The 23077-nt window shown below is 41.7% G+C and overlaps 5 gene segments (V, D, J or C); 2 read left to right on the top strand and 3 right to left on the bottom strand.

Annotated features, from left to right (window-relative positions):
• Positions 1–5240: 5240 nt before the first annotated feature.
• LOC113014120 (Ig kappa-b4 chain C region-like) lies at positions 5241–6866 on the top strand. The segment is given in 2 exon segments: positions 5241–5261; positions 6320–6866. A coding segment is annotated over 1 exon segment (264 nt).
• A 1559-nt stretch (positions 6867–8425) lies between these two features.
• Positions 8426–9158, bottom strand: LOC113014115 (immunoglobulin kappa variable 6D-21-like). The segment is given in 2 exon segments: positions 8426–8885; positions 9074–9158. Coding segments are annotated over 2 exon segments (363 nt in total).
• A 4383-nt stretch (positions 9159–13541) lies between these two features.
• LOC113015160 (Ig kappa-b4 chain C region-like) lies at positions 13542–14116 on the top strand. The segment is given in 2 exon segments: positions 13542–13566; positions 13635–14116. Coding segments are annotated over 2 exon segments (354 nt in total).
• A 997-nt stretch (positions 14117–15113) lies between these two features.
• Positions 15114–15628, bottom strand: LOC113014119 (Ig kappa chain V region 3547-like). The segment is given in 2 exon segments: positions 15114–15469; positions 15577–15628. Coding segments are annotated over 2 exon segments (375 nt in total).
• Positions 15629–19407: 3779 nt separating this feature from the next.
• LOC113015159 (Ig kappa chain V region 3381-like) lies at positions 19408–19898 on the bottom strand. The segment is given in 2 exon segments: positions 19408–19739; positions 19847–19898. Coding segments are annotated over 2 exon segments (384 nt in total).
• Positions 19899–23077: the final 3179 nt, after the last annotated feature.

Below are 23077 nucleotides of genomic sequence, written 5' to 3'. Positions count from 1 at the left end.
CATTTATTTACCCCGCTCCTCCGCCTGATTGTCTGTAGCGGGGGTTTGGATAGGTATATCCGCAATCTCGGCTGTCGGGAAATAAAACAGAAGAGAGAAAAGATTTAAGAAAACAATCTCCTCCTCCCTATTTTTTGAGAATGAAAAAAACTTTATTTACCCCGCTCCTCCGTCCGATTTTCTGTATCGGACTCTGTCGGGAAATAAAACAGAAGAGAGAAAAGATTTAAGAAAACAATCTCCTCCTTCCTATTTTTCGAGAATGAAGAAACTTTTATTTACCCCGCTCCTCCTCCGCCCTATTGTCTGTAGCGGGGGCTTGGATAGGTAAATTGACGATCTCGGCTGTCGAGAAATAAAACAAAAAAGAGAAAGATTTAAAATAAATAAAAAAATAAAAACTTTCTAGCACACTTTATACCACTCCAAGTCGGGAGGGGCGGTATAGCACACTCGAATTACTCCGTCACATCCTGTTATTCAACAAAATGACGGATAATGAAACATATTGTTTACCTTCGGATTTAAAATCTATTTTCCTGCAGTTCTCCTGGTCTGCGGAGACGAAAATAGCGCCGTCTTCTCGTTCTTCTTTTCGACGCGGCGGCAGCGGAGGTTCTGCGGGGAGTATGGCGTCTAATTCGCCACGGAAAACGGCCGGATTTTTGCCGCTATTCTCAGCGATATCAATAGCCTCTATAAGCAAGTAAATTTCGTCAAATCAAGTCTATCTAAACTTATTTAAAAAATGATATATACTTATTTAATCGTACCGTAGTCCACTTGCCTGAAATCATTGATGTAGAAATCTAAAAGAAAGTAATCAAATTATTGACATCTCTGTTGATATATAATTTAAAGTCGTAAAGAAAAAAACTCTCTGGGGTGAGGTACGAACAGTTCTGGCGAGATGGCCCTGGCGCTCTGATCGGCAGCGTTGTTTGAACGGAATGCTGACATAATATTCACGGATTCTTCCTCGCGATTGGTAGAACTGTCACAGTAGGGGCTGAGCAGATATCGGCTCTTTTTGACTCCCCTCGCGTTTCTTCTCTCATTTTATCCCCGTCTAGCGGTGCATCTGTTTTTCGCATCTTTCTCCTGACAATATTGACAGTTAGAGAGGGGTTTTTTCTCATCCTTCGGGTCTCTGTGTGTGTGTGTGTGTGTGTGTGTGTGTGTGTGTGTGTGTGTGTGTGTGTGCAGTCGGGAGAGATGAGGTATCCTATTTCCTTTTTTGAATGCCTTCTTGTGAGGGCTGTCTGCAACGGTAAAATATGACTTTGAGGCGGATATTTGTTTTACCTTATGGGCAACAGTTGTCTGACCTTGTTCTTGCTGTTGACAAAACTCGCCTCATGGTTGACTCTGAGAAAAAAACTCTTTCCCACAGTGGGGAATAAACTTATTCGAATATGAGCTTTTTCCACTAAGGTTTATTTTATGAGGAGATGTACGAAATTATTTACAGGGATACAAGCAATGATAATATCGGCTGTTGACTCCTCATTTTCATTTTCTGTCTATCGAGAAAACCCATTGTAAAAGTAATGAAGAAAAAAACTCTACCAAGGAGCAGGCTGCGCAAAAGCTACCTCATATAGATGATTTAATGATAATAATAATAATTTTTTGGAGGACGTGTTATAGGTTATAAGCATTGAGAAAAAACTGATATCTGCTGTCTCATTCCTTCTTGACCCGCGGTGTGTGTGTGTGTGAAACAAGATCGCCTGTCACGGCAATTATGGTTTGTTTTTCAGTCCCTTGTAAAAGGGATTCTCAAAAGGAAAAGTAGTATTCACTAAGGAATATTTATTCATTTTTACACATACGGGGTAGGCAGCCTGTAGGTTACAAGCGGATAGAAAGTTCTTCTTTTCATCACAAGCTAGGTTGATCATCTTAAAGGTTTTTTTTTTTTACTGCGTCTGTATTATAGGAAAATAAAATACTATTGAAAGAAACGGTTCTCTACAGGAAGTCACTCTTTATTCCCATTACAAACGCCGGTGCAGCTTAAGAAAGTAAAATTACATCCGCTATTGTAAAAAAAAAAAAAACAGAGAAAATTGTCATAATATTGAAACAGAGTTCAGACTATGAGTTTGTGGAAAACTATCTGCCGCTCTGTCTCTCTATACAACACAGAATCAACTGCTGCATCACCGCTGTGCTTCAGGAACCATACCCCTCCCCTCATGTTTATGGAACATGAGGCATCAGGTCTGAAAATGACTAGACACTTCCGGAGTATTTCCGGTAGGGTCATAAGGTCCGGATTGATGCCTTCCATAGTAAATATGCTGTATTTGAATATGTCATATTCAAAGCCTTCTTTAGGAGAGCAGATCTCGTTGGACACAGGAGCGCTGCTGGGCTGCAGAATGAAAGAATCCATCTTGTGTCTGTGACTTAGAAATTGTGACGCCTCCTCTCTGCTTTTTATTCCCCTCCCCTGCCGCAGTCCCTCCCTCTAAAAAACTTTTTTTCCCAACAACAGGTGGCGCGCTTCCGGAGGCTTCCCCTCCCTTCTCCGGATGACGGGGGTTTCCCACCCCTCCCATCTCAGGATGCAATTCGACACGCTTAGGGACAGGTGGCGCGCTTCCGGGGTTCACCCCCCTTCTCCGGATGCTGGGGGTTTCCCACCCCTCCCTAACCCGGATGCAATTCGTCACGCTTAGGGGATTAAATTATACACTTCCGGGGGGGAGGGGTGGAGGTCAAAAGGTCATGATTAGGGCCATCAATCACATCGGATCAAATTTTGTCATAAGCTGTATGGGAGTATCTCTCTCTCCAAACACGTGCGAAGCTCCTCCACAGCCTCGTTGCTCCACAGTTTTTTAGTCCTCACGACAGGTTTGGAGAGCTTCAGCCTCTGTCTGTACGCGGGGATTAGGTGGATCATGACGTGGTCAGAAAGTCCGAGTGAAGCGCGGGGCACCGCGCGATAGGCCCCGCTGATCGTGCTGTAACATGACATCCTCAGCTAGTTCAAAATAGATTTGAATGTCATCCGCATAAAAGTGGAAATATTGTATTTATCAAAGATTCGGCCCAAGGGTAACAAGTATAAAGAGAACAGCATGGGACCCAGCACAGACCCCTGGGGGACACCAGAGGTAACAGGGGCAATGGAGGAGGCGTAGGTACCCATGGTGACAGAAAAGGACCTGTGTGTATTTTTTTCATACACTTGATTAATGAAAACATTCTTGGCAAATGCTTTCGCTTTCGTCCGCCGTATGTATTTAAGTCGGTGTGTTTTCTGTATGTCTGTCATGGTCCTGAGTCTGACGACTCTGTGTTTTGTGTGTATTTATATTATTCTATGTTCTTTGTTTATTCTGTTATATCTTTTGTTAAGGTTTACCATTTGTTAGGGTTTTGTTCTGTGCCTGCCTGCTCCCACTTCTCCGTGTTCGTTAGCACTTCAGGTTTGTTTTCTTAGTTTTTTCCAGTTTAGGTTTTGTTTAGTTTCCTCCACTCCTCTGCCGTTTCTGTTTGTACCTCCACCTTCTCTATAAAAACTCCCCTGCATCTCAGCTGCCTGCATCTTGGGTCCTCATTAAATTCCACACGGCTCATCCCACGAGCCCTGACAATGTCATTGACAGGTCGTCTGTTATACCACCACAATTGTCACCGTTGTCACAGTTCTCATAGTTTTTTCATAGTTTTCATTTTTGGTTCAGCCCTCAACCCAAATAAAGGCTCGTTTTTTGCTGAAACCTGCAACTCCTCTGTCATCATCTGCTTTTGGGTCCTGTATCAAAAAAGCACAGGCACACCCTGCCATGACAGAACGATCTGACGCAAGATGGACCCAGTGGATGCTGTTCGTGAGGAGGGTGTCACCGTCTCTGGAACCTGTGAGCATACATCTCTGGCACCTCGGATGTGTGGACAAAGCTTGTGGGAGTAAACACCATGGAGGTGATTCTTCACGGCAATCCCGAACTGCTGGAGATCCCGTCGGCTTCGGTGCTGATCTGCTATCTGGTCCGAGCCAAGGAGACGATCCAAGCCCGGGAGTTGCTGGATTACTCTGCCCACTGCGGCTGCAGCTGCCAGTGGACTGCACGCCTGCCGTTTCTGCTTCGTCTCCGCCAGCAGTCCCCGCGCTTGCTGGTTCGGCTTCGTCTCAGTTATGAATCCGTCGCCAGCAGCTCCACTATTCGTGGCTCTCATGCTGCCGTGACATTCAGCTTGCCTGACGCCTGCCAAGCCAATGCTATGCACCTGCGCAGAGTGTGTGTAGCCAAGCCACTGGGGGCTTTTCTGCCATGGCCTCACCAACGACGTCACCACTTTGTATGCAGTTCGCCACCACAGGCCTCCTGGTTGCCTCCAGAGTTACATCGGTATCAACTGTTAAGCTGTCGACCCCCACAACTATTTGATCGTGGGCTATTCTGTTGCCGACCTCTGGGTCGTCCTCTGGAGCTTCATTGAAACTTCATTGATTATCATTCTTTTGATTTTTGGGCCATGTGCTTTTTGTATTGGATTGTCTTGGACTAAAGTGCTGTTAACATGTAAGCAGGACAGAATAAATAGAAAAGTCTGTTTTCCAAAAGACGCCTGCACATGTAAACAGGGCCTCAAAAGTGAAGGACATTTAAAAAATATTCAGAGGAAAGGTTCAATTTGTAAAACTTACTTTAGATTTTTAGAAAACTCACTCAGTGAAACACACTTTCAGTGATTCACAATGATGTACAATGCTGACCACAGGATGCAAAAGTTAAACCTGACCACAGCTCAGAATCATTCATCTCTGTTTTAACTTCACATTTGTATATGTTTTGTAGAATAACAGGACAACCTGTGACACTGGACAGACTTGAGTGAACAGGTTTTGTGATGTAGTGTGTAATAACTGCTCCTTATCGTTTGTAACCTGTGTGTGGGAGTACACACAAAATAGTTTTTTGATGCAGTTTGAAGTTTAGTGAATGTAGGTTAAAAGTACATTTTAATGTTTAGAGTAGTGCTGTTAGCGTTAATTGTGTTAAAATGACTTTGAAGTCACAACTGCATTAACACTACAAATCTCTCTTAGCGAGTTAACGCAGATCGCCCCGTGCGTTGGCTGCACGGCGTCAACGCATTAGCGCAGTTAGATCGTTAGCGTGTTAGCGGCGTGCAGCCCCATGCACAGAGAAGGGCTGCAGCCACTGGGGAGCGCCATATTGCGACCTCCACAGTAACCGGAAACACGTGATCTGGAGGAACCAGACTGGATGTTGGAAGTAAGTCAAACTTAAACCGCTTTTACTTTAACAGATTTCTTTCTTGTAATTATCTTGACTTTTCTGTTCAGTGTGCCAGAAAAAAACTCGGTAAAATAATTTTTACATAAATTTTCATGAAGAAACAAAGTTAGCTTCAGAATAAATGTTAAAATGAATATTAACAAATGGTATAAAACATCAGAGTGGACTTGAGGATATTTTACATATACATACATCTGGTTAAGTCTAGAGAGCTTTTAGTTTTAATCCAGTCTGTCAGAGTCAGAGAGCCGTGTCTCTCTACAGTCAGAGGTTTTTGTACGGCGCCTCAATGAGTTTGTATCACTGTGGTGGACTTTTGGTGGAGGAACCAGACTGGATGTTGGAAGTAAGTTAATTAAACTGTGTTTATTATTAAATATTGTATCATTTTATTTAATAACTACTTGTTAGGCTGCTTAGATGAGACAAAAGTATTTTTTTTATTTAAAATAATTTAGTGTTTGATGTTTGTCCTTTTTACTGGACTAATTCAGATGAGCTCTGCGAGTTTCTCTTGTTTAATCTACATTTCTGTCACAGTAAAATGTAGACAAGAGTAAACTTCATCATCTTATGATTAGTTTGTAAATTTCCACCACATCAGCTGCTGTTTGGATGAGTTAAAGTTTGCTTTCTGATGTTTTTATCGTGTCAGATGTTTCAGATTTAGTTTGAAATCATGTGAGCTGTTCAATAACATTTCAAATCTGTATGAATGAGTAGCTGCTCTGTGCTTGTGTCCACTAATGTCTTCAGTCGTCCATGATTTAGACTTCTAATCATTTTAAAGCCAAACTTCTGCTGTAAATGTTTCCACATCTGCTTCTTTTATTTCCAGTGTAGTTTGAACATATTTCAGGTCAAACTGTGTGATGATTCTCTCTGTGCTGATATGCATGAGAGGTTTCTTAAAGGGAAGTGAAACAATGTGTGAGTGAATGACTGGTGGAGCAGAAAAAACACCTGACAGAAACTTCTTAACGGAGAAATTCAAATTGTGGTTCCTGTCCTCTAAGCTGATTGGTGTTTCCTAGGTGATACCCGCCCCGCCCTGAAGGTGCTGGGTCCCTCCAACAAGGAGCTGGAGCAGGGGAAGGCCACGCTCATGTGTGTGGCCAACAAGGGCTTCCCCTCAGACTGGAGTCTGTCCTGGAAGACGAGCGACAGCAGTGGCAGCAGCAGCATCAGAGGGGAGGAGAGCAGGACTCCTGGAGTGCTGCAGAATGACGGCCTCTACAGCTGGAGCAGCACCCTGACGCTCACTGCAGACCAGTGGGGGAAGGTGGGCTCTGTGACCTGTGAGGCCACCCAGGGCTCCCACACTCCGGTCTCAGAGATACTGAGGAGAGACCAGTGTTCCCAGTCCTGATGTCAATCACTGAGTCTTTGATGTTGATTTTCTTCTGTCTCTTTGTTTCTTTGTGTTTGCAGATTTAAAAAATAAACTCATTAAATAGTCATATTTCCATCTCATAATGACAACAATCAGAGCAACAATCTCCTCTAGTTTCATCCTTTTGTGTCTGTTGTAAAGCTGATATTTCAAACTCTTAAAAGAATAAAAACGTACCGAGAAAACATGTTCTTTGACTCTGTGAGTTTAATAAATGCACATTAAAAAATTAAGATTTTGTAATATTTGTAAAACCAGACCAAAATAAGAATAAAAACCTAATAAGTAAAATTAAAAAGCAGGGTGTCATCTGTATGTTTAAACAGAAATCATTTAAATCAAGTTTAAGAGAAGATTTACTGAAGTTTGATTAATGAACTATATGTCAGTGAAACTGTGATGAAGCACCAAAGCAGAGAAGAGTCTAGAAGCTGGTGGTGGCAGAGGTGAAGCAGGTGGAGACTTAGCTGAGGATCTCTAATTGTCAGGATGAGGTGGAGATCAGGAGTCTGAGAGTTAAAGCACACAAAACAGAGGCTGAGTAACTCACAGAAGGCAGCGAGACAATAACTGGACTCAAATAATGACGACAGAATTGAGCTCGACAGTGGACATGATGTTAAGAACAGACTAACAGAACAAACACAGGAATGCAGGCAGATGAGAGACTACAGCTCTGCTTTAATCAACTTATATAGAAGTTAATCTCTTCTGGTGTTCACAGCAAAATGAGAGAAACTCACTTCACTAAACCTCTTAACACAAGACAAAGACCACGGTCTGTCAGGAGGATGATCACATCTTATTTTCATTGGTTTCAGATTTTTGTACGACTTTATATTAATGTCACACTTTTAAGCATTAGTAAGATATTATTTTAAAGAGAAACTTTTTAGTTCTTTGTTCTGTCTACATTAATACTTTGGAAATGGACTAAATAACTTTAGGTTTTTACAACAGTAACAGTGGTAAATGGACTGGTTCTTATATAGCGCTTTTCTACTCTTCTGAGCACTCAAAGCACTTTACACAACTTGTGCATTCACCCATTCGCACAAGCACACTGTTCTAGGTGCTTTCTAAGTAACATTCACACACATTCATACTCCGATGGATGCATCGGAGAGCAATTCGGGGTTAATATCTTGCCATGCAGACTGGAGGAAGCCAGGAATCGAACCACCAACCTTCCAATCAGTAGATGACCTGCTCTACCGCCTGAGCTACAGCCACCCCAGTGATTCGTTTGTGCTGGAAATGTCCATGAGGCTAAATCTCCACTGACATGACAATGAACACATTTCCTACAAATACTGTTTGCACAACATGCTTGATTTGTTAATCAGCAGAATATTAGAATATTATAGACACTAGTTGTGATGTGACTACAATGATTTTCTGGACTGCAGCTGAGCTCCACAGAAGCATCAGTTTAATATTTAACAGCTTACAAATAGAAAAGAGCTGCTCATCAGTGCAGAAACCCTGACAACAGTATTTGTATTGTTAATAAGAGCTTGTTATATTTTACCTTCCAGTTATGTCCTTTTATCTGAACTCTCAGTTTCTCTAAAGTCTATTTTCTCTCTCTGCAGTAGGTCGAGGCTCTCTCTGGACACACTGTCTATTATTATAAATGTAGAAACTAAGAATGAGTCAGACTGATGGACTACTCTTCTAAGGAGAATAATGCAAACTAAAACTACATAATAATTTCACAACCTTTAATTAGGGGTATAATGTGGCATAAGATAATATAATAATCTCACAGTGCACACAAATGAAATTTCACAGTAAATATTAAAGTAATCGTTCCTCCCAGTCTTTTAGTTTGTTCTGCAGCTGTTGCTTCAGATCAGTTCCTTTTCAGCTGAGAGGTTTTTGTACGACAGATTTTCACTGTGTGAACGGGCGGCTGTAACCACTTTGTCCACAGTAATAAACTCCTGCATCTTCAGCCTGAACTCCACTGATGGTCAGAGTGAAATCAGTCCCATATCCACTTCCACTGAAACGATCAGAAACTCCAGACTGACGGGTTGTTGCATAATAAACAAGCAGTTTAGGAGCTTCTGAGGGTTTCTGAAGATACCAGTGGAGGTAGCTACCCATACTTGAACTAGCTTTACATCTGATAGAGACAGTCTGTCCTGGAACAACAGACTGAGCTGTAGGAGTCTGAGTCAGGATGATTTCTCCAGATGAACCTGAAAACATGAAAAGAGGAGAAGTTTAGAGAAAGATGACCAACATCCAAACATTAGAGGATCATTTCTCTAACATGGAGAACAGATGGAAGAAGGTCAGTGCTGCTGGTTCCAGAGTTTCTCCATCATAGCAGAACATCATTGTGGTGAACCTGGCTGCATGCTGAAGCAAAGACAGAGAGTCTCACCCTGAACAAGGAGCCCCAGGGTGGCCAGCAGTAGAGTCAGTGACATCATCATTGTGCTGCTGGTGTGTGAGTGGCTCTGAAAGGCCTGGACAGCCACTGATCAACACTGGCCTCTTAACAGCTGTGAGCAGAGAGGCAGGACACATATGCAAACACACAGAGTCAGTCAGCTGCAGCTGTCCTGAGCTTATGAAGCTTCCCTCAGTGAGACTGAAAAATAATGAACAAATGTACAAATAAAGCAAGTTTTTCCAAAACTGTAGTGATTGATTTGTTTGACCTTCATTAGAAATGTAACCTACTCTGGTTAGTTTACACAACATCTGTCTGAACAACACATTAGTCCGATTGAACATGGCTATTTTCATGCCAGACTACACCAACCATGAGGGGCAGAGTTTCACTGTGTGTGTATATTGCAAATGTACTTCTTGCATGTATCTGGTGCATTTATATTGGGTCCACACACTTCACAGCGCTTCTTTTTTTCTGGCCGCAATCTATGTGAAAAGATAAGGATTATTTTTCTAGAGTCAAGCCTGCTGAAGACAGTTTAAACTCAAAGGTAGAATTGTGTGAACTTGGAAGCCTAAAGAAAACATGACATGAGACTAATTCTGACGTCAACAGAGTGACAGGAATCCTTGTTGATGGCTGCTTGGCTTGAAATGCTACTGATTTAACATCAGTGTGTGAGCTAATGATAGTGAAGCTGTTTATGAAATGTGTGCCTGAGCTCTTCTGTGGCTGATCTAAATGAACAGAAGGTGTCCTCTTTGCAGAAGGCAGATGAGTTCACACTAATGCACTAAGTGACTTTATTCATCCTGAACTCTGCTCTGATTGGCTGAAAGCTACTAACATGCAGGCTAAAGGCCTCACTTTCAAATGTTTGTTGTCTGAACATGAAGACGAGAGAAAACTAAAAAACTCTGGTCTCATAAGAGCTGAATGTAAAACTGGATATATTTGACTTTACACTGATTCGATTTCTGGTTTGAAATTATTTATTTTTCCACTTAAAGTTGGATTTATTTATTAAAAGGACACCTGGAGAACCACGCTGACACTGAACTGACTGACAGCAGTGTTTGTTTTCTTAAAAAGAATCACTTTAATAATCTTTAGAAATCGTTGAGCTTCAGGGTGACTGAGTGTTGAGATTTGTTTCTTTTATTTAAAGACAGTGTGTCTGTGATCCATTATGAAGCTGAGGTCAAAGTTCATGATCAAGCATCTTCTAACTACTCAAAGATTCACAGCAACAACCGTGACAGTTTGAGATTTCCTGAGTTTTGAGTGGGTAGAAAGAAGTTTCCACCATAATGATCATTTAATAGTGAACTTTAGATTTCTGAGTGATGTGATGAAAAATTCAGTCCCTTCATGAAATTGTGGTTGTGCTCATTGAACTGTGTCAGTCTCTGCTGCAGCTGGAAGTTACTGCAGTTTCTGTTCAGTCTGACTGAGGGAGGTTTTTGTACGACTGTTTTTCACTGTGTGCGCGGTTCCCAGTAGCTGCTATCAAATGCACCCATACAGTAATAAACTGCTGCATCTTCAGCCTGGACCCCACTGATGGTCAGAGTGAAATCTTTGTTTGATCCACTGCCTGTAAAACGATCTGGAATCCCTGATGCTCGAGTGGTAGCAGTATAAATGAGCAGTTTAGGAACTCCTCCATCTTTCTGTTGGTACCAGGCTAAATAGTGATAGTTGCTCCAAACATAAACATCCTGACTGGTCGTACACTTGATGCTCACAGTTCCTCCCACAGCAGAGCTCACTGCTCCAGGCTGAGTCACTGGGACCTGAGGTTTAGACTCTGAGGACACAGAGACAAAAACATAAAGCAGCTTCATGGTTTTGTGGGCTTCATTTCAGAGGGACAGATGTTGATAGAGGAGAGGAGTTTGATTCTCTGGACTTTACCTGTGAAGCAGCAGCAGAGGAGAGTCCAGATGAGGACGCAGATCAAAGTCATGTTTTTGATGAGGAGGATTTCTGTGGCTTCTGTTGTGATGAAGGACAGCTGTCAGTCATCCAGTGTTCAACTCTCAGGACTATAAACTCTCCCAGAGCACTGGAGCATGGTGCTGCTGATGCAAAGTGCCTCTCTATGGAAATCATCTGACTGACTCCAGCAGAGACTTGGATCAGTGTGATGTGTCTAAAAAGAGTTGTCATGGCATATTTGGCATGTGACTCACATGAACCCTTCATGATTTATAGACAGATGAGAAATGTTGTCAAAATTTACTCGTGCAGTGAGGAGATGTGAAGGCTTTTCTCCTGCAGGGGCATTTTGCTGAAATGATTCAAGACCACTTGTCATTGTCCTGGTTCATTCGACCAAGCGGTTTGCGTTTCCTGTGTTTTTGTCATTTTTTTGTATTATGTTAAGTCTACTTGTTTATGTTAAGGATCATTCTTTAATGCCTGCATTGTTCTGTTTAGATTTGGTTATTAGACTTCCCCTTGTGTCGTTGCCCTTTGTGTCTCCCTCTGTGTGTCTGTGTTTATATTGTGGTGTGAGTTCTTGTGCCTTGTTTCTCCTCCGTGTGTTTCATTCCGTCATGTTTATCTATGTTTCCCAGCCCGTCGTGTCTGCTCTCTCCCTCGTGTTCCCTCACTCCCTTTCGTCTGCCTCTTCTCCGCTCCCGCATCATGTTTCCTGTTGTATTGTGAAGGTCTTGTGTTTCCATGGTCGTTTTGTCTCGTTGTGGTTATTCGTGTTAGCTGGGTTCCTCGTGTGTTCTCGTTATCCCTCTGTGTATTTAGGTCAGCGTCTCCCTCAGTCCTGTGTTGCGTCCTCCCTCATGGCTGTGTTTCCCTGTGTGCCTCTTTGTGTTTGTAGTTTATACTTCCCCCAGTCTAGTTTTGTTTTGTATTTCCATTCAGCAAATAAAGCTGGTTTTTGATTTTACGTCCTGTTTCTGGGAGTCTGCATTTGAGTCCTTTCCTGCCTGCTCAGCCGTTTCATGACACCACTTGTTCTTTGACATAAATCATATAAAGTGTCCTTCAAGTCCTTCAGACTTTAAGACAGTTGAACATCTGTGGGTGAATTTGGATCGATGTGTTAGAGTTAAAAGACTCCAAATTTGGTAAATATAGCTTGAGAGAAACAACGACATATGGCATATTAGACGATGTCATTATTTATTCACCAAAGACTAATGAACTCACGACTCTTCAGTTTAATTTGAAACACAGCATGGAATCATTTACTTGATAGAAATGTGAAATATTCGACCCATAACAGAGACATTTTATGTTTCCGCGGGCACTCCACTGTGTGCGACTCAGGCAGCTTACCAGTTGTTGTTGTTGTTTGCCAGTTTTTCTTGTGGATGAGTGTTGTGTTATGTCAGGCGGTTTACTGATAATCAGCTTATTTGTGGTCTTTTATCTCCTTTTGCTTTGAACACACTCAAGTCACGACTGACATGTAACATGTTCAAGTGGCTTTATTGTCATTTCAGCCATATACAGTGGTGCAGTACACAGTGAAATGAGACAGCGTTCCTCCAAGACCCTGGTGCTACATATAACAGTAAATCAACATAGGACTATAATAAAGTGCAAGTATACAAGAACTACAAAAACAGAACAGAGTGATACAGACACAAGACAGTGCAACAGAAAAGTGCAAAGTTTTCTACAAATTATGCAATTATGATGCCGTTATTATTTCACACTAAAATCTTTTTGAGCATTTTCTTTCAATGAAACTTACATTTTTAAAACTTTTTTTTAGAATTTTTTCTTCAAAAACAGTTCATAGATGGCACATTTTTGTTTCTATGTTTTAACCTTTTGCCAAAGTATCTGCAAATAATTTGTCATCCATTTCATTTCGCCTTTGATGAAGATTTAAAATTACTATACTGCCATATGGTTACCATTTAACCATACTCTAAAACAGGGGTGGGCAATTCCAGGCCTCGGGCGCCGGTGTCCTGCGGGTTTAAGATCTCACCTTGGGTCAACACACCTGAATCACATAATTAGTTCGTTACCAGGCCTCTGGAGAACTTCAGGACATGTTGAGGAGCTAAATTAGCCATTTAAATCAGCTGTGTTGGTTCAAGGACACGTCTAAAACCTGCAGGGACACCAGCCCTCGAGGCCTGGAGTTGCCCACCCCTGCTCTAAAAGCATGCTGACCACGTTGGGCTCAGTTTATGAGATTTAATTTGTAATTAAGTTATTTTTCCCAAATATACCAAAAATAAGTTGGTTTGTTTTTTTCCATTTTTACATACAAAATTGTTTAATTTTTGAGTTTTGATAAAATTCTGACAAATTAATTTTCTGATTATTTTAATTCTAATTATAAAACTAAGTAATAGTTCACAGATTACAGACGAGGACATCAGAAGTCAAAGAAACGCTTTAATATTTTTATCTTTGGTACTGAAACTCGTCTGTTGCCATGGTTCAGCAGTGAAGCCTGTCTGTTACCATGGTTACCAAGCTCAGAGAGGGAAGTGAAACATCTGGAGATCAGTTTCACCCAAACTCCCAGTTTCTCTAACATCTCTCTCTCTCTCTGCAGTGGGCCGAGTCCCTCCCTCCCTGACCGTGCTGGCGCCCTCTAGTGAGGAGCTGCAGCAGGGGAAGGCTACAGTCATGTGTGTGGCCAACAAGGGCTTCCCCTCAGACTGGAGGCTGTCCTGGAAGGTGGATGGCAGTGGCAGCATCAGCTGGGAGGAGAGCAGGAGCCCCGGGGTGCTGCAGAATGACGGCCACTACAGCTGGAGCAGCACCCTGAGGCTCCCTGCAGACCAGTGGGAGAAGGTGGGCTCTGTGACCTGTGAGGCCACCCAGGGCTCCCACACTCCACTCTCAGAGACTCTGATGACAGACCAGTGTTCCCAGTCCTGAGCTGACTCACTGGGACTCTGATACTGGCTTTAGTCTGCAGCTTCTCTCAGTCTGCTCCCTCTGTGTCTGTATTGCTTTGATAGTTTTCATGTTTTCATGCTTGTGGCACTGTTGATGGTTTTAATACTTCAAATAAAAACTGAGGTCTTCAAATAGTGGTTTTCATGTGTTTCCATTCAGCTGCTCTTCTGTCTGATAATCATCCTTCAGCTTCAGCAGTGATGCTTCCATACACTGAAAATCTCTGCTTCAGTAACTTTGACTGAGAGAATCACATGTGCTGTATCACATCAGACTGTAAATGTAAAAAAATGAAAACAACTAAAAAAAAGAAAAGAAAAAGCAATAAGTTAAAAATAGAATCACAGCCAACAGCTGCTCCCTGTTATAAATAGTTTTAAAGTCTTTTGCAGCTGCATTATTTTCCATCATGTTGGATTTTGTGATGATATTTGCTGTTGGGTGTAGAAGAAGTAGAAAACATGGTGACAGATTATTGTAACCTGCATGTGACCCGTGATGAGACCCGTCCTGGTTTTCTTCAAAGTCAGAATTGATAAAATAACCCAAAGAAAAACTAAACTTTCTTTCTCAACATAGGAGACACTAAAAATGTGTCTTTCAGAACATCAGTGCAGGTTAAAAAGTGTAAATGTCAGAATAATTTATGTCACAAAGATGAAGTTAAAGACTTGATGAACTAAACTTTAAATCTTCAGATCAAATCATGTGAAATATTTCTGTGACCAAGAATGTAGCTGAGCAATCTACATACATACATATATCAGTACTGCAGTTTACTAAAATATTCTCATTTAATAACTACTTCCCAGTTTGAATATTTACAGGAGAGTTTCTTCATCACAGATCTGACTCACAGTATCAACTGTTTTGTGTTTCACATGTTCTTCTGTGCGAGCTCGTCAGGATGGACACAAGTCTGATGTTTTGAGTCAAACCCACATAAACATTACTGTGTGTGTGTGTGTGTGTGTGTGTGTGTGTGTGTGTGTGTGTGTGTGTGTGTGTGTGTGTGTGTGTGTGTGTGTGTGTGTGTGTGTGTGTGTGTGTGTGTGTGTGTGTCCTCAGTGAACTGTATCAGTCTCTGCAGTATCTTCCAGCTGCAGCAGTCACTTCAGTTTCTGTTCAGTCTGACTGAGGGAGGTTTTTGTACGACTGTTTTTCACTGTGTGAACACCCACTGACTGTTAGGATAGTGAAAACTCTGACAGTAATAAACTGCTGCATCTTCAGCCTGGACTCCACTGATGATCAGACTGAAGTCAGAGTTTGATCCACTGCCTGTAAAACGAGCTGGAATCCCTGATACTCGACTGCTAGTGTAGTAAATGAGAAGTTTAGGAACTCCTCCATCCTTCTGTTGGTACCAGGCTAAACGGTTGTTGCCATGAACATCCTGACTGGTCGTACACTTGATGCTCACAGATCCTCCCACAGCAGAGCTCACTGCTCCAGGCTGAGTCACTGTATATTGTCCTCTGGACTCTGAGGACACAGAGACAAAAACATAAAGCAGCTTCATGGTTTTGTGGGCTTCATTTCAGAGGGACAGATGTTGATAGAGGAGAGGAGTTTGATTCTCTGGACTTTACCTGTGAAGCAGCAGCAGAGGAGAGTCCAGATGAGGACGCAGATCAAAGTCATGTTTTTGATGAGGAGGATTTCTGTGGCTTCTGTTGTGATGAAGGACAGCTGTCAGTCATCCAGTGTTCAACTCTCAGGACTATAAACTCTCCCAGAGCACTGGAGCATGGTGCTGCTGATGCAAAGTGCCTCTCTATGGAAATCATCTGACTGACTGATACAGAAACGTGTATCAATCTGATGATGCTGTTTACTAAAGAGAGAATTTTTCACTTGATCTTTGGCATGTGACTTACTCAAGCCATTCATAATCCATCACACACAAAAAAGAAAAACAGAGGGAAAGAGGGACAGAGGGAAAAGACACTAAATCAGCTGCTGGGAAAAAAAGAAGAAAACAAGCAAAAAGAGAACAACAACCAAGATAAGCACAAGTTACAGTAAATAATAAATACATACTGAATGTTACTGAGCAGCACACAAGACCGATAATGCACAATATGCTTAGAGGCAGCAGCTAAGATAGTGTGTGTCTGTGAGTACCTGTGTGTGAGCGCGTTTGTATTCAAAAGGTTTCTCCATGTAATTATCTAATACAGCACCAGGGGCGATGTAACCACAGCTGACCATGCCAGAGAAGACCTCTTTAAATTAAAACAGGAAACAGGCTGTATCACAATTCAGGGTCCGTAGCCTTGAAGGCCGATTACGCCACAGCAACGCGACAAAGGCTGTCCCAATTTGAAGGCTGCTCCAAAAGCGGCCGACAAATGTGTCCCTTATTTCCCTCAATTTGAAGGATGGGTCGGTGTATGCGTCGTCCCAGGATTCATAGCGCATCGTCGGTGTTGATATTTTTCCGAAAAAAAAAAACTGCTGGATGACTGAAGTTGGTGTCGAACAGTAAACTTTTGAAAGTAAGTACTGAATATTATGTCACTTATTTATGTGCAAATGTTTAATAACAAAGAACATTGTTGGCCAGATGTCGGCAAAGTTATGTGACATTAGTGATGTTTGTACTGACTTGGTTTTAAAGCCTTTAGTTTAAAATCTACGCCGTTCGAAAGACGACCTTAATCTTACAGAGAATGTGATGATTTTATGGATAATTAAAGTCAGTTGTGGCTGTGGCTTCTGTTGTGATGAAGGACAGCTGTCAGTCATCCAGTGTTCAACTCTCAGGACTATAAACTCTCCCAGAGCACTGGAGCATGGTGCTGCTGATGCAAAGTGCCTCTCTATGGAAATCATCTCACTCTTATGTTGTGAGTCAATTTGCTGCATTGACTTGGAACCAGTTGTCCTCTTAGAGTGAAGGGTCACTGAAAATGTATTAAAGTTGCTCTAAGAAGTCATCACTATCCCCTAATTACATATTTATATCCTGATGGTTTTGTTTCTTATTTTTTATGCAAATGTATTAGACAGAGCTCTCTGTCACATATAATGAGGGAATATGTTTGGGAAAAATAATTTCCATCCCTTCATTCCTCGTATACCACGGAGACTCTCTCACATCAGCTGTTTTCTCTACATTTATGTCAAACGGATTTTTTCTGTAAACAAGATTACAAAACTACATCCTCATATGATTCATTTTTAAATTTGTACCACACTAGTTGTTCTTTGGATTCATTAACTTTTTATTTGTAAATATATAAACTCTCTCATATTTGTATTTAGTCAGTTATTGCTTCAGATTTATTCTGGTCATGATTGTGTTAGGATGCCTGGGTCGTTGACCCAGGGTTTTTGAGTTTATTATATTATTTATACTTTTTAGTCTTTGGTTTCTTTGAGTTCTGTCTTATGGTTTGTCTCTGTCTTCTTTAGTTGCTCTGTCTCCCCTATCACCTGTATCCCCTTGTCTAGTTCGCGTCTCTGTGTATCCTTAGTTCCTATATCCCCGTGTTCAGTCAGTGTTTGTGTCTGCCCTGGTCCCACATCTCTGTTCCCTCTGTAGTGCCTGCATGTGAGTCTGTGTTATGTGTTTCCTGTTTTACTTTGAAGGTCTGTGTCTTATCTCAGTGTGTTCAGTTTACGCTTCCTTTTGTCTCGTCAGTTCTGATTTGCCCCAGCTGTGTTTCCCTCCTGTTACCCATTCCCTGATTGCTCCTTCTGTGTATTTAAGCCCTGTGTTTCTCTGTGTCCGTGTTGCGATCTACCGTTTACGTTGCTGTGTGTTTTGGCAATCCGCCGGTGTTAGTTTATTTTTGACCTTTTTCCCCAGTTATGTTATGTTTGAGTTCAGCATTAAAGCTGTTTTGGTTTAAGTTCTGTCTCCCGAGTCTGCACCTTGGGTCCTATTCCTGCCTGCACACAGCCACACCTAACAGATTGAAAAGTACATGAAATATATTTTATAGCAGTGAGTAGCTGTAGTACTTATTTCCTCTGATTCCTTCAGTCTTATGTATGATCCAGACTTTAAATGATCTCAGAGAAAAATGTTTCAGTAAGTGTTCCCATATCTGTCATGCTGTATAGTCCTGCCTACATGTAGGGGGAAGAATGAAGAAGTCATCACATAAAACCACATAAAGCGTCTGTCTGCTGCTTTTTCTCACGTTTCTTTGTCTGAAGTTTATATATTACCATGTGTGTACAGCAATGTGAGTGTTGTGAAGCTCTTCATGTTTCTTTAAGAATATTTCAATCATTCTGGACTCTTGAGGACACAGAACAAGTGCATGCTTGATGACAAAAACAACACATTCTAGAGCCTCATAGTTCTGCCTCTAGTTTCCTGTGATGGGTCGAGAACATCTCTGTATCTTCACGCCTTCAGTGGAAGCAGGGTGGACATTCAGAGGACCAGCATTTAGAGCTGGGCGAGTCTCCTCAAGCCAGACTTCCTGTACTGGAGCCGACTGGTCGAATCTACATTGTAATGCAGCACGAGCGATGAGCCGTCATTGCAAAGGGACAATGCAACAATGCAATAAACTGGATCATCACCTTCATATTTATCAACATTCATGAGTTCTTTGCACTGACTGTTTAAAGGTTCAATATTAGTGTTTAAAGGGTGTAATATGAGGCTAATCATGTGGATACTTTCAGCTGGACTGTGATCTATAAAGAAATGTTTTTATTTTTCTCTTTTAGGACAAAATATAAAACCTTACAGTCAATATGGACAAGAAATAAAAAAAATGTGTGACACTGTGTCCTGACTGGAAACTGAAAGGTTCAGCTGTTTGTATTTTTGTTATCTGTGTTGTTTGTATCTGTGTGTGTCCTTGTATAAGGCTTAGAAGTTTTGACAGTGAACAATATGTTCAATAATTATTAAACATACAGGAGGAAACTTTAGCTTCTTTATGATTCTGGTTGACACTGAGATTTTCTTTTCCATAAATATAAATATTATAAAAGGACATTTTGAGCGTCGTCTTATGTTTTTGTGTTGCTGACTGTGAAGGATTCTGATGCTGATCTTTGTCTTCATGTGTGTCATTTTTAAGTGTGAGTAGCTGAGACGTGTGTGAAGTTCAGGTGAAGAACTGAACATTTTCTCATTAGGTGTCACAGCTCAGTTCATGTTGATATTTTTGGAAATGAGATAAAATGTGGGATCATGATGGGACAGAGATGGATGCTGAGAAACTGATGCAGAGAAATTTCCTCGAATCATTCATTTTAAACATGTTTTAGTGTCACCTGTGTGTGTGTGTGTGTGTGTGTGTGTGTGTGTGTGTGTGTGTGTGTGTGTGTGTGTGTGTGTGTGTGTGTCCTCAGTGAACTGTATCAGTCTCTGCAGTATCTTCCAGCTGCAGCAGTCACTTCAGTTTTCTGTTCAGTCTGACTGAGGGAGGTTTTTGTACGACTGTTTTTCACTGTGTGAACAACCACTGACTGTTAGGATAGTGGCAACTCTGACAGTAATAAACTGCTGCATCTTCAGCCTGGACTCCACTGATGGTCAGAGTGAAGTCAGAGTTTGATCCACTGCCTGTAAAACGAGCTGGAATCCCTGATTCTAGAGTACTAGCAGCATAAATGAGACGTTTAGGAACTCCTCCATCTTTCTGTTGGTACCAGTGTAAGTAGTGGGTGTTGTTCCAAACATGAACATTCTGACTGGTCGTACACTTGATGCTCACAGATCCTCCCACAGCAGAGCTCACTGCTCCAGGCTGAGTCACTGTGATCTGTCCTCTGGACTCTGAGGACACAGAGACAAAAACATAAAGCAGCTTCATGGTTTTGTGGGCTTCATTTCAGAGGGACAGATGTTGATAGAGGAGAGGAGTTTGATTCTCTGGACTTTACCTGTGAAGCAGCAGCAGAGGAGAGTCCAGATGAGGACGCAGATCAAAGTCATGTTTTTGATGAGGAGGATTTCTGTGGCTTCTGTTGTGATGAAGGACAGCTGTCAGTCATCCAGTGTTCAACTCTCAGGACTATAAACTCTCCCAGAGCACTGGAGCATGGTGCTGCTGATGCAAAGTGCCTCTCTATGGAAATGATCTGACTCTAACAGGGACTTAGATCAATCAGCTCACATGTTATTGAATATAAGTCTTTTAAAGAATGATTAGCGGTTCAACTTAACGAAGATAAAATGGAAGCTCTTGTCTGTTTCCAGGACAGATTTTTGCCGGTGAAATAAAAGCTCTTTGTGTCATTTAATCACATTTAAGTCGTGTGTACGGACTCTTGGGGTACCTCTCGACTCTGCATACATTTAGGATTTTCATGTCAAATCTTTGGTTCTCTCTTTTGTTATTCATTGTTATTCATTTAGTTCCCTGCGATAGACTGGCGACCTGTCCAGGGTGTACCCTGGCTCTCGCCCTTAGACATCTGCGATATGCTCCAGCGCTCCCCGTGACCCTGAAAAAGACAAGCGGAAGTGAATGGATGGATGTTATTCATTTATTTCTTCATTGTAATTCATTATTCACTCATGTATCATCATGGGCGAGCACCAGCTTACGTCATTGAACATTTTCAGCCATACGTCCACAGCGGGTTAGGCCTGTGATCAGGGTCTGTTTACTCTACGTCATACGAGGCTGAAAACTAAAGGAGACAGAGCTTTTACCAGAGTGACCCCAGACTCTGGAACTCTCTCCCTCTGAGGCTGAGATCAGTGGACGCAGTGGTCTCTCTTAAGAAACAACCAAATGTCATGTTATTAGACTTGAATTTAGTAAACGCTTTTCTTCAATGCTCTGTTATTTACTTTTGTCTGCAGTTGAATGAGGGATTAGCCAGTTTGTCACAATATTGCAGGTGTCAATATTTTATATGGATAGAACTGAAATGAGTAAACAATATGGAAAAATAAAAATCCGGTGTTTTTTTTAAAGATTTTACAAAAGAATGCTTCATATCAGCTATCAGAATTACACAAGGAGTAAATCTACCGAAAAAAAAGGAAAGAGAAAAAAAGGGCGGGGATAGCTCAGTACGTAGTGTGCTTGGCCCATGATTGGAAGGTCAGGCGTTTAAATGCATCAAACAGCCACCTGAGGTACCCCTGAGGTACCCTCTACTAACTGCTCGCCAGGTGCTGGATTGGCGGCTTCCCACTGCTTCACTAATTTAATGGGTTGCAATGGTTCCGGGTCGCTGCTCATGTGGTCGACCGGCCAGTCAGCTGAGCAGTTTTGCATTCTTTTTCTAACTTGAATGCTCTTTTCGTTGTTGTTCTACTCGGTATATTTGTATTCTTTTCCTTCTTCCTTTTCCTCATTTTTGTGATTTTTGGACTTGTTTTCGACACTCGGCATGACCCCAAGGCTCACTGTCAAGGGGTTGACATTTGTAAAAGCACAGTAAGAGAGAAATGAGACACTGGCAGACCGACTCAGAGTTTCAAAGACGTGCGCACGGGTGAGAGTCTCTGAGCAGACTAACACACCGAGCACCGTTTACTCGCTTTATTTATAAGGCAAAATGGGTTACATAGTACTTCCTCTTTCAACTGAAGAGGGGAGAGCTCAGGCATTGTCTTAGCTATCTAACTTCTGCACACAAACTGAAAAACAACGACACAGCAGTATTCATGCTTATCTGACATCGCAGACACTGAAGTAAAGAATGCATGTATATATCCTGTCTTTGTCAAACATCTCACACACTTAAGCAAGGAATACATTGTGTTCTTTTCAACAGTAAGCTTTACCGTGTGAAAATATATAAACACTTGATTATAAGGCATACTTGTTTCTACTTGATTATACTTTAATGATTTAACTAAAATAAAAATTCTCTTAACATTCCCTCCTGATGTTAATATATTTCACATGTTTTACTCAATGCATAGTCACTTGTTAGTCACATTTTCAACTTGCACGTCATTCAGTGAAATAATTAAACAACAAGCTTGTCAAGATTGTCATAGAGATTTTCTTCTCTCTCTCTCACACTCAGCATATCATACTGACGATAGGGATCCTCCATAACTGACTGAGCCAAGACATGGTTTCCTAACATACGCTTGAACATGTTTATCATTATGCTTCTCAGACATGGGATAATACAAGCAATGAAAAGGCAAAATAGTAACATCACACTGAAAAGGGCCAACAGGCCTTTAATCAGTAGAGATTTCCAAGAGCCGCTCAGTTGTTTCAAAACATTCAAAGCATTTGTCATGTTTAATGAATGGATGTTATCAGGTATGTAGGTACAACATGTAGTGTTAAACAATACGCAGAGACCACCTTTCTCTGCGAGAATGATGTCTAAAGCCACTCGGTGCTGCATGACAGTGATGCGAATTGCATCAATTTCTTCATTCTGTCCTTGATTAATGCGGGTTGAAGCATTTAAAAATAATCCAAAACGATAGTCCAGGGTTTCTATCTGTAGTGCGTGTTTCCCTACTCCTATCCATGGAAACAAAGCGTGTATTACCTTCTGGCTCTTGGTCCAGAGTTTGAAGTCATCTGGTACATCAGAACCAAGATATGGATCATGGGGCTTGAGGCCTGTGTTACGTTTAGCTCTGGTGTTGCTGTTCACTGACATCTTAAAGGTGTGGTCAGATACCAGAACAGGGGCACAGAGTCCGGTGCTGTTTGGTGGCAGCATGAAATAGACTTTCAGGCCACACGCCCAAGCTGCACCCTGTACCCAGTATGTACCTGTTGATGAGCCGATGCCATCCCAATCTGGTGCCGCCAGGATCATGGAGCAGTTTCGGTTTTGTCCTAATTTCTTCAGACCCTGGGGCGTACCTGTTTGTCCGGTTGCTCCTGTGAAGTTAAAGCACACTGGGTGTTGTATGTCAGGTGGCAAAACAACTGAGAATGATTTCAGTTTTCTATGGCTGACGTTTATATGCACCCAGTAGGCTTCATTGCAGGTGTAGTTTATATTTGGGTACTGGTGGGTGCAGTTTGTTATGTTGTAGATTAGAGACTTTACACTCTGTGGGACTATATATTGTGTAGTGTTGTGGCATGTGTTGCTGTTTTGGTCCTTTATGGATCCACCTATCACCATCACAGGTTTTCCTGGTGTTGAGCAGGTCCCGGTAATGGCTTTGTC

The sequence above is a fragment of the Astatotilapia calliptera genome, chromosome 22 (assembly GCF_900246225.1).
Source record: "Astatotilapia calliptera chromosome 22, fAstCal1.2, whole genome shotgun sequence".
NCBI lineage: Eukaryota > Metazoa > Chordata > Actinopteri > Cichliformes > Cichlidae > Astatotilapia > Astatotilapia calliptera.
Note: the sequence above shows the minus strand (reverse complement) of the source record. Positions and strands in the feature narration are given on the sequence as shown.